General features: G+C 58.5%; 1 protein-coding gene across 2 annotated transcripts; it reads right to left on the reverse strand.

Annotated features, from left to right (window-relative positions):
• Nucleotides 1–1,894: 1,894 nt before the first annotated feature.
• ZMYND19 (zinc finger MYND-type containing 19) lies at nt 1,895–10,208 on the reverse strand. Of its 2 annotated transcripts, XM_049711230.1 has the most exons (7): nt 9,981–10,205; nt 9,257–9,375; nt 8,569–8,628; nt 7,761–7,867; nt 7,019–7,159; nt 2,412–2,592; nt 1,895–2,231 (listed from the first exon to the last, which is right to left on the reverse strand). In XM_049711230.1, the coding sequence occupies exons 2-7, from the start codon at nt 9,260–9,262 to the stop codon at nt 2,088–2,090; spliced, it is 639 nt and encodes a 212-aa protein (XP_049567187.1). In that variant the 5' UTR covers nt 9,263–9,375; nt 9,981–10,205; the 3' UTR covers nt 1,895–2,087. The 2 variants fall into 2 exon arrangements, with proteins under 2 accessions (XP_049567187.1, XP_004284977.1); XM_004284929.4 differs by lacking the exon at nt 9,257–9,375 and having other exon boundaries at nt 9,981–10,208.
• Nucleotides 10,209–10,496: the final 288 nt, after the last annotated feature.

Below are 10,496 nucleotides of genomic sequence, written 5' to 3' on the forward strand. Positions count from 1 at the left end.
GCTCCAAACAGGTAAGAAACATGGCCCACGTTTTAACCATGAATGAATGCTGAACTTTCAGACGCTCTCCGATGTGTGCCTACAAAAATTAAGAGGTTCGGGGCCTTTAGAAGAGAAAAGAAACCAGGGGCTGGGTATCAAATAAAGAAGGGAAGCAAAGGGGAATAAAAACACTGTGTGGACCCTGGGGCAGCTTCACGAGGGCATCCACTCCAGGAGACTTGATATGAGCAAACCCTAGGCCCCCATGGCCACCACCCTCTTAGCTCCAGCCCAGACTCAAAGAGTCTCTAACAAGTAGGACAAGACACAGCACCATCAGGAGGGGACAGCCACCAACTAAACTACAGCACCAGCTCCTGCAGCCACGTTGGACAGCGATCCCCAGGTCAAGGCTATTCCAGATGAGCCATGAGCCACGGCGGCAAGCACCCGGGATCAGGACCCAGCGTGGCATCCTATGGGTCGGCCGACACTCTGGCACTTCCCTTTCAATGTAATTTTCCAAGGAATAGCTGATCACAAGACAGTCCTGGTCAGGAAACGTAAAAAGCCCGGAGGGCCGACCTGGCCGCTCCCCAAAGGACACAGGCAAGACACACAGCCTGTAGCCCAGGGCCTCCTCATCCCAGGAGCCTGTTTTTAAAAGCAGACTGAGCACACTCAGGGCCCCATGCCTGGAAGACTACCCAAACCTCAACACGCTGGTCTACACCGGATTCCCCACCCCCATGGGCCTGGCCAGAGCTGGCCTCTGAATTGGGAGTCGTCCTGGCCCTGGGAACGTCCCGAGGGCTCGGGCCAGCTGTGGTCAGTAGGACAGTCTCTCAGGATCACATAGCCTCTTCTCTGACAGCTTTCTGAGCCCCCACTGGTGCTCAACCTGGGGTCTGGGGGAACCCGGAACAAAAAACCCCAACCTGGAAGAGGCACCACAGCTGACCTGCACGGTAGCAAGGTCTTCTCAGCAAAAACCCGTGTGGGCACGTGGAGTCCCTTCACCTGCAGAAAACCCCTCCCTCGGGGTTGGAACTGAGCCTTCCCTCCTGCTCCCCGCATATTGCTATCACCCATTTCCCCAGTCCTGTTCTCCAGGACGCACTGCCCAGGAGGCCTCCAAGTTCTGCAAAAGAAGCTACGGAAAGCTCAGCTCAGTTCACAGACCAAAGGCCACAAAGGGGCTAGCCCCAGCCAGGGAAGCAGAGCACACACAGGGCGTCCTGGGAGATTGCAGAAACGTTGCAGAAAGGAGGGCGTGGCAGGAGCCTGCAGGACCAACGTGGGGCCAGGGATGACCCAAGACGGGTGTCAGCCTTCACTCTCCCTGGAGACCAGCAAGTTCCCAGCCACACCACCCAGCTTATGGCCCCCAGGCGGCTTGGCCAGGTGTACCAGACGCTGCCCAGCCCTGAGATCTGCGGCTCCCAGAAGGAGCACAGGAAAGCAGTTCTCACCCCTTGGGCTGCTCCAAGTCGCAGGCGGACCTCAGCAGTCCTGCTGGGAGAAGCCCCCCCCCGCCCCGCCCCGCCCCGCCCCGCGCTCCCAGGCGCCCACTGTATGAGTTCAAAGGGGCTGAGAACAGGGGCCAAGCAACTAACCACCCTCAGCAGCTCCTGCCGCAGGACAGGGACACGTCTGGGTCTCCCTCACGCTCCCAGGCAGCCTGGGGGTGGGGACGGCAGCCCTTGCACCCGCACCCACACCACGGATGCCGGCCGAGGCGGAGCGCAGACAGCAGCCAGGACTCAGGGCGGTCCCACCCTTTACTTTGCCCCAACCCGGGCGGGCCGCCCTCCTCGGCTCAGCCGCCCGGAAAGTGAGTGTTACAGCAAATGACCCTATTTGTACTTTCTAACCCTCCCGCTGCCTCCCCCCCAAAAAAACTGTACATGAGTTTACAAACATATTAACATATAAATAATGAGAAGCGTCCCGGGGGGCCTCCCAGCTGTCTCTGCTCCGCGGGGTGCGGGGTGGGGGGGCCTCCGGTGGTGGAGCCAGTGCAGGAACAGCCCCTCTGGTGGCCCCGGTCCAGCTGCCCGCAGAGCCCGCAGCCTGGGGAGATCAGAAGCCACTTGACTGCCCGGTCATCGCTCCGGCTCAAGCTCGTGCTGGAAGGGGCGCCTCTTCTCCCGACAGTGCTTCTTGTGGGCCGGCCAGTCCTTCTGCTGGCACTGGGAGCCGCAGTAGCGCGCCACCTGGCAGCGCCCGCAGATGTTGAACTCCCGGAGCTGAAAGGACACAGAAGAGCAGCGCTCCGGTCACACGGCAGACCTGCGAGGACCTGGCCGTCCGTGCGCCGAGGCCGGAGGGTCTGGGCCCCGGTCAGGCAGTGACAAAGGAACGGCCACCGCAGGGGAGAAGCCGCGAGAGGGCAGTCCTAGGGGAGGCCCGGCTCCCCCACCGCGCACCTGCTTCTCCATCATGGTGCAGGGCGGGTAATGGCACTCGTAGTAGGTGCAGGACGTCTCCTCCTCCTCCACCACGTCCCCATTGGCGTTGTAGTACCGGGTCACGTTCAGGACAGGGAACTGCTCCTCTATGGGGTCCGTGGGCAGCTGCTGAATCGCCAGCCAGTATAAGCTTTGCTCCCTTAAAGAGAGAAGCAGGCGCTTCAGGATGCCTTGGCCAGGAAGGGTCAAGGTATGGAGGTGACAATGAGTGACCCCAGGGTGGACCAGCTGCTTCCTCTTCTCAGGCTGCCCCGCCCCCAGCTTTGCAGCTTGACTCTCCTTTGGCCCACCCCACTGCCTGGGCTCACCTCTCTGGAACATCCAGTATGTAGCCTGTTTCATCTTCCCACTAAAAGGCACAGGGCAGGGCTTTGTCTGCCTTGCTCGTCAATCTCCCCAACGCCTGGGACGGCTGCACACAAGACAGGCACGGAGAGCACGTGCTCGCGGCCCCGGGGGCGCCCACATCTGCCCCTGGTTGGCCTGCCTGCCCGATTGCTGTGAGCTGCTCTACACCCCCCGAACACTTCTCTTGCTGGACAGGGCCAGAAGCTTGTAAGTGCCCGCAACTGCCCCACAAGAGGCACGGGTGGTGGGGTGAGCACAAGGCAGTGAGCGGCCCGCCCTGGGGCTGGCCTCCGAAGGAGGCACCTCCCGCACTTCGAGAGCAAACGGATGGGTGGACCATCCCCTTCAACCCACCCGCCCTCTCTGGAGACCGGGCCGGGAGGGACTTGGATAAAAAAGGGAAGGGTCTGGCACAGCACTGTAAATCAACTATACTTCCAAAAAAAAAAGAAAAAAGGAAGGGTCACCCTCTTCTAATGTGACAGACAAAAATTAATTCAAAATGGATCAAGGACCTAAATGTAAGACCCCAAACAATAAAACTCTCAGAGAAAACAGGACAAAAGCTTCACAACATCGGATTTGGCAATAATCCTGGATATGACACCAAAGGCACAGTAACAAGAGAAAAAATAGGCAAATTGGACTCCATGAAAAGTCAATTATTTTGTGCATCAAAAGAGACAATCAGGGACTTTCCTGATGGTGCAGTGGTTAAGAATCCGCCTGCCAGTGCAGGGGACACAGGTTCGAGCCCTGGTCCAGGAAGATCCCACGTGCCACGGAGCAACTAAGCCTGTGCACCACAACTACTGAGCCTGCGCTCTAGAGCCCGAGAGCCACAACTACGGAGCCCACATGCTGCAACTACTGAAGCTCACACACCTAGAGCCCATGCTCTGCAACAAGAGAAGCCACCCCAGTGAGAAGCCCGCACACAGCAATAAAGAGTAGCCCCTGCTCACCGCAACTAGAGAAAGCCTGCGCACAGCAATGAAGACCCAATGCAGCCTAAATAAATAAATAAAAACTTAAAAAAAGAGAGACAATCAATAGACAATCAATAGAATGAAAAGGCAACCTATAGAATGGGAGAAAATATTTGCAAACCATATATCTGATAAGGGATTTGTACCCAGAATATATAAAGAACTCTACAAGTCAACCAAAAAAACAAACGACCCAATTTAAAAAAGGGTAAAGCATCTGAATAGATATTCCTCCAAAGAAGACATACAAATGGCCAAAAAGCACATGAAAAGATGCTTAATTTAACATCACTGATCATCAGGAAAATGCAACTCAAAACCGCAATGAGACCACCTCACACTCCTGGGATGGCTACTATCAAACAAACAGAAAACAAGTGTTGGTGAAGGTACGGAGACACTGGGGCCTCGGTGCGCTGCTGGGGGGAAGGTAAAATGGCGCAGATGCTGTGGACAACAGCGTGGGGCTTCCTCAAGAAGTAGATGGAATTATCCTATGATCCTGCAATTCCACTTCTGGGTGCACACTCTGAAGAATCAAAAGCAGGGACTCGAAGAGCTCTTTGTACAACTGTGTTCACAGCAGCATCGTTCACGACAGACAAGGGGTGGAGGCAACCCAAGTGCCCACTGATGGATGATGGATAAACCAAATGTGCCACACACACACACACACACACACACACACACACACTCTCAATGGAGTATTACTGAACCTTAAAAATGAAGGAAATTCTGATACATGCTATGACATGGATGAGCCTCAAAGACATAACTGAGGCGAAGTGAAATAAGGCAGACACAGAAAGACAAATGCCATATCAATCCACTCAGATAAGGTCCAAGGACTTGGCAATTCACAGAACAGTAGGTACCAGGGGCTGGCAGAGGAGATGGGTGGGGAATTAGTGTTTAATGGGGACACAGCTTCGGTTTGGGAAGATGAGACAGTTCTAGAGACAATGGTAGTGATGACACACGACAATTTGAATTTGCTTAATGCTACGGAACCATGCACTTAAAAGTGGTTAAGACAGTAAATGTTATCTGTATTTTGCCACAATAAAAAGATTTTTTTTTGAAGAAGAAAAGGGTGAAAGTCAGGATGTGGGAGAAAACTGGCTACTTTCTGAGCCCTTCAATGAAGTCCTGGAAGACAGAGGTGAGTTTCAGTCCCAGCCGGCTTTCGAGGGCAGAAAGGGAGGGAAATGCACCTTTGCAAAGAGCACCTTCCACCCGGCTGGGCCGCCCTCGTGGCCCCACTGAAGTGACGCCAGGAAAGCAGAGCAGAAGGTAGGTGCCTGGCAGGAGCTGTGCTGCCAAACCGCCCGCCTCACATATGGGGTGATTCCTACAAAGAGCTGCCATGCGGAGGCCACTGAGTGAGATGGAAGGATACGTGACGCCGGGCCAGCGGGGAGTTCAGGCCACCCTTGGGCTGGCTCTGCCCCGACAGATGGAGGACTGCTGACGGGCCGACCCCAGGCCGGCAAACTAAGGCCAACCCCAACCCCTCTGCCGACCAGCAGGGAGAGGCCCCTGGGGTGGTCCTGGGCCTCCTGGGAGTGGTCTGAAGGAGAATGGGGCAGCTGGGCCATGGCCTGGGGGAGACCACCGGTGGGGCAGCCCTGGGTGTCACAGACCCTTTTCCAAACAGGTCTTCTTAACCGTGGTCACCTCATCTCACAACAATACGTGGTGCTTAGATGGACAAATGCTGAGATCCCAGAAAGACAGACCCATCGCTGGGTGACACGGTGGGCAGTGTCCCTCCAGTGTCTGCAATGGGCAGCAGCAGACCTGCATGGAGCCAGGGAGGGTGAGCCCCAGGCCTACCCTGAACCCATGTGAGTGCTGGACAACTTGGGGGAAATCCACAGAGGCTGGTGTTCCGCTCAGCCGCCCTTACACTTGTCCTGATGACACAAGCTTCCTTCTGTTGATGAAAGAACCCTCCTGCCCCCAGCACGGAGACAGAAGTGACTCAAAACAAGCTGACTTCCCCACGCCACCAGACACTGCTGAGGAAAGCGGGTGTGCAGCCCTGGCAGCCGCTCCTGAGACCTGGAGGTGGCTTTGTGGCTTTCCACATCTCAGCAGGGGAGCCATTAAGGGTCCTATCTTTGCTTCAGCGAAATTGGGCTTAGTTTCTGTCACTTGCAACCAGAAGTCTAGACTCACGTAACCTCCAGGAAGATGAAAATCCTAACCCAGCTACCACAAGAGGATCAGCCTCCCTCAGGAGGGGTCTTAGGATCAGCCTCTAACAACAGAGCAGAGACCCCCAACGCCTGGAGACCCCCCCCCCCCGTACAGAGTTATGGATACCCCTCCAGAGCTATAGCAGCATCAGATTGGATGCGGCCTTCTTACACCTGGGGACCATCCCCCACCAGCAAGCCCAGCTGGCCGGGCAATCCCGCCATTTCCTACCTCCAGTGCATGGGGCTCTACCAAGACCCCAGTGGTGACCACTGCAAAGATGCCACCCAGTCTCCATCCTAAGAAACACTGACACCCCCGCACCGACCTCACCGACTTCTGCCTGTAGGGGAAGTCAGTACCAGCACCGCCAAAGTCAGGAGAAGCTGCCCAGGGGCCCGAGGAGATGCACAGAAGCCCTAGGGAGCCCCTAAATGATGCACAGGTGGCCAGGGACACCCTGGCTCATTTTGGCTCCCATCCTGCTGGTCCCCCAGCTCTTCCTAAGGGCTCCATGAAGTCACAGAGGGGCTTGTTCCTGGGGCCACGGGAACTGCCCTCGGAGCATCCCCTCCGCCCAACTCCTCAGGACCAAGGAAAGGTGGAGGCCGAGTCGCCAACCCCCGAGCCACACTGTCCTGCTTCCTTTAAACCACTGACCAGACAAACTGCTTACAAAAGAGCATGACACCAAGACCCATCTGTGTGCACAGGGGCATCCCTGAGATGGAGATGGCTCCTACATCTCAAGGGCGTCCTGCCCACCCACAGGGGACCGGCCCACACAACCCCTCTCCCCGCAAGAGCCAATTCAGAAGACCAGCCCAGAAAGATAAGCCTCCAAACGGTCTCCTCCCCCTGTGAAGAAAAAGGGGACCCCCGCACCCTGAGAGAAAACGGCCAAGGTCACCAAAGCCACAGAAGCCTCAGAGCACAGAGTAGTCGCGGGCCCCTCTTGGCAGTGAGCTTGGAGGGGCCGCCCCCAGCGGCATCTCGGCCACACCACCAGGCCCCAAGAAGACCCACCTCTGCTTGCTGGAGGTCTCCTCGGCTCCGGGCCGCCAGCCCCATGGCACCAGCTGCAGGTTGTCCAGGCGATTGTCCACAGTGACAGCGTTGAGATGCACCACCTGAAACCCAGGGGCGATGCCCCCCCTGTGCCGCTCCCTAGGAAACAGACAATGCTCCAGATGGGCTCCCAACCCTCCTGAACGCCTCAGCCGTGTGCCCTGAACTGGTCCCTGGTCACACCAAGGGGACCTATCAGGAGCAAGGCTACAGAGAGGAACCCAAGTATGTCAGTCTGTGGCCCAAACAGGACAGGCCACGTGGACAGCCCAGCCCCTGGATTTAAGAGCTAGGCTGCAGGGAGCCAAGGAGGGAACCCGAAACCATCTCACACACAGCCTGGAGGACACCCCACTTGCGTGGTCCCAAGCACTTCGGAACCTCGCTGTTCACACAGAAGAGAGGAAGGCCCTTCCCCAACCCGGAGGAGGGGCCAGACCCCACCAACCCCCAGAGGAGGCTGTGTCCCAAACACACCGAGCAGAAAGGGCGCTCAGCCTGCAGACTCTCTGGCTGCCCTGCCAGTGCCACAGGTCGCAAAGCAGCCACCCCTCTGGGATAGTGACAATGACACAGAATTAACTGGGAGACCTGGGGAAGGCACCATGTGTCAACAAGGGGTCTGCTGGCTCCACGGGCCCCGTGCACCTCAGGGCTTGCGCAAACCCGACAGGGCAAACAAGCAGCTTGGAACACCCACCACAGCAGCTCATGAAGGAGCCTTCCCGACCCCCTTCCTCGGTTCTTGTCAAAGGCGTATGCAAATATCTTAGCACCATTTCCATCTGCGTCTACTTCCATCCGGGCCTGAGAGAAAACAAGAAAAAGCTCTGTTAAAAAGCCTCTGATTATCAACAACATTCCAAATTAAAAAACAAGCCAGAGGGACAATCCCAGGCCTATTCCTGGGACTCTGGGGGTCTCCGGAGTCTCCCAGACACGTGGCACCAAGAAGCACTCTCCTCCTGTGGAGGCAAGACGCAGTCACGAACCACTCTTTGCAAAACATTGTGGACACAGAGAAATAAATCTTCCTATCCTTAAAAAAAAAAAAAAAAGCCCCCACCCAGTAAAAAAAAAAGATAAGCCCTAGACCAAGTAAGTGTAAAAGGGTGACATCTGAGGTAAGAGTGGGTCCACAGACTCGTGGAAGGAGGAGTGCGCGGGTGAGGACTAGAGGCCGAACAGCTTCATCAGGTAGGAACAGCAGAGGGCGAGAGAAGGGGGGGCAGCCCTGGAGAGTCTCCCAGGGCACAGAAGCTTGTCCAACTGAACTCAATCACAAACATGACACAATTTGTCTCCTTTTCAGGAAGAGCCTGCAACCAGGCGGAAGTGGGGGAAGACCAGCATCGCAGAGGCGGTAGGGGGCTCCACGGGGCAGTGACAGACAGCTTGAGATGCTCGCGTACCAGGTCTTGCCCTCACATCACAGGGAAGAAAACCCACCCCTTGTGACCCTCCTGGGCATGACTAAGGGCATGCTGGCAAAGGAACGGCGTCCTTACCTCAAAGGAGTAGCCCTCCACCAGCGGGATGTCCTGCTCATCTATCAATGTGTACTTGGTCTGGAAATTAACGTTTCAAGACATTACATTTGGAATCAGTACGAGGTACCGACAATGAGCAGGAGCCGCCCCTTGAGACTAAGCGAGCTCAGCAGGCAAGCGGCCGTCTACTCTGAAAGCAGGTAGAGGTGCCAAAGCCTGGTCCTTCCCCACTCCTGACTGCGCAGAGTCGCGGCATCAGGCTTCACTTCCCATCTGCTCGCGAAGAACCAAAAGAAGTGCCACAGGACTGGACAGGTACTAAGCTGTGCATTTTAATGTGCTGATAAACCTAGTCCAAGAGTATGACGTCACTGGAGTAGAGGGAGGGGGCCGGGATTGAGGCAGAATATGCAGAAGGTTTCAGTTAACATTTATTTATTAAGCCAGGTGGTCCTCACACAGGTGCTCACTGAATCGTCCTTCCTACCTCTTTGTCTGTCTAAAATGTTCCAAATAAAAGTTTTAAGGGATGACATTAGTGCAATCAGTCACTGAGTTAGAAGGGACCTCAGAGCTGATGGGGAGCCCACCCTTCCCTAGTTAGAAAGTCACATCCCCTTGCAGGAAGGGCAGGAAACGGTCCCCAAAACGGACCAGTGTCATTCTCGCTTGGAAAGCTTTTTTCTAGCATCTGAATCGGTTTTACCTTCATCTGACTGCCTCTGCTCCTCTCTCCCACCAGAAGCTTCCGCCGCTGGTGATGGGAACAGGGTTCCCATCCAGGGTAAGGTCCGTGGCTGGTGCAGCTGCACGGCCGGCCGGCTCCTGGAAACAGCCAAGCCTCAATGCCCACAGGTGCCAGGAAGCCCCAGCCTCGAACACGCGGAGGGCGGGGCCAGGTAAGGGAGAGAAGCAGAGGGAGGCCCTGCTCTGGCGAGGCCCACTGAGGCTCAGCCAGACGGGGCCGCCGCTGGCAGCACGAACCCTGCCCGAAGCTCACTACGGACCGGCAGGCACAGGCGGCGCGCACACGCAGGTCTCGGCGAGGAGGGAGCGCGCCGCCTCGGAAGGGCCTGCGTGCCCCGCGGCCGCAGGCGCAGCCACAGCCCCCTGCTCCCCCGGCCACGGCGCACGGCCGGAGCCCCGGGCCGCAACCGGAGGAGGGCTGCCCCGGGAACCACGCCGTCGGCCCGCCGCCCGCAAACCGCCCGGCCTTTGCCCGTGCCCCGGCCCGGGTCAGGCCCCCGATCCAGCCCCCGTCCCCCAGCCTCGCACCCCCGACTCCGACTCCCAGACCCCGCCCGCCACCCCCAGCTCCGGTCCGGCCCCCTGCCTCGCACCCCGGCCCCCTACTCCCAGAGCCGGCCCGGCCCCCGGCCCAGCGCCCCAGTCCCCCGGCACGACCTTTGCCCCAGCCCCGCGCCGCTCACCTTCCCGGCCACCCGGCCGAGCCGCACGATGCCCAATTTGAAGTCGGTCATGGCCGGGCCTGCGCTCGGCCGGCGGCGCCTCTCCCTCAGGAGGTGCCGGGGCCGGGGCGGGGCCACGGCGAGCTGGGCGGGCCAGTCGGATGAGTCGGGGTCAGGATCGGGGCCGGGCGGGCGGGCGGGCCGAGGCTGGGCCGGGGTCGGGCCGCCGCCTCCTGGCGCCCGCCGGACCTGCCACGCGCCGCCGCCGCCGCCGCCGCGCGCTCCTCAGCGAGCGGGGCCAGGGGCGGAGTTCGACGCGGACACACCCCCGCGCGCCGCCGCCCGGCCAATGGTGGGGCGCGCAGTGCGCCGGCCGGCGCGCGCCGCCACGACGCAGCCAATGGCAGGAGGGCGAGTGCGCCGGCGCGCTGAGGAGCTGGGCCAGCGCGGGGGAGGGGCGCGGTCGGGGGCGGTGCCTGCGCGGCCGCCGGGCGCGACGTCAGTTTCGCGGGAAGCTTTGTGCGGGAGGCCAACCTA

The sequence above is a fragment of the Orcinus orca genome, chromosome 6, assembly GCF_937001465.1.
Source record: "Orcinus orca chromosome 6, mOrcOrc1.1, whole genome shotgun sequence".
In the NCBI taxonomy this organism is placed as follows: domain Eukaryota; kingdom Metazoa; phylum Chordata; class Mammalia; order Artiodactyla; family Delphinidae; genus Orcinus; species Orcinus orca.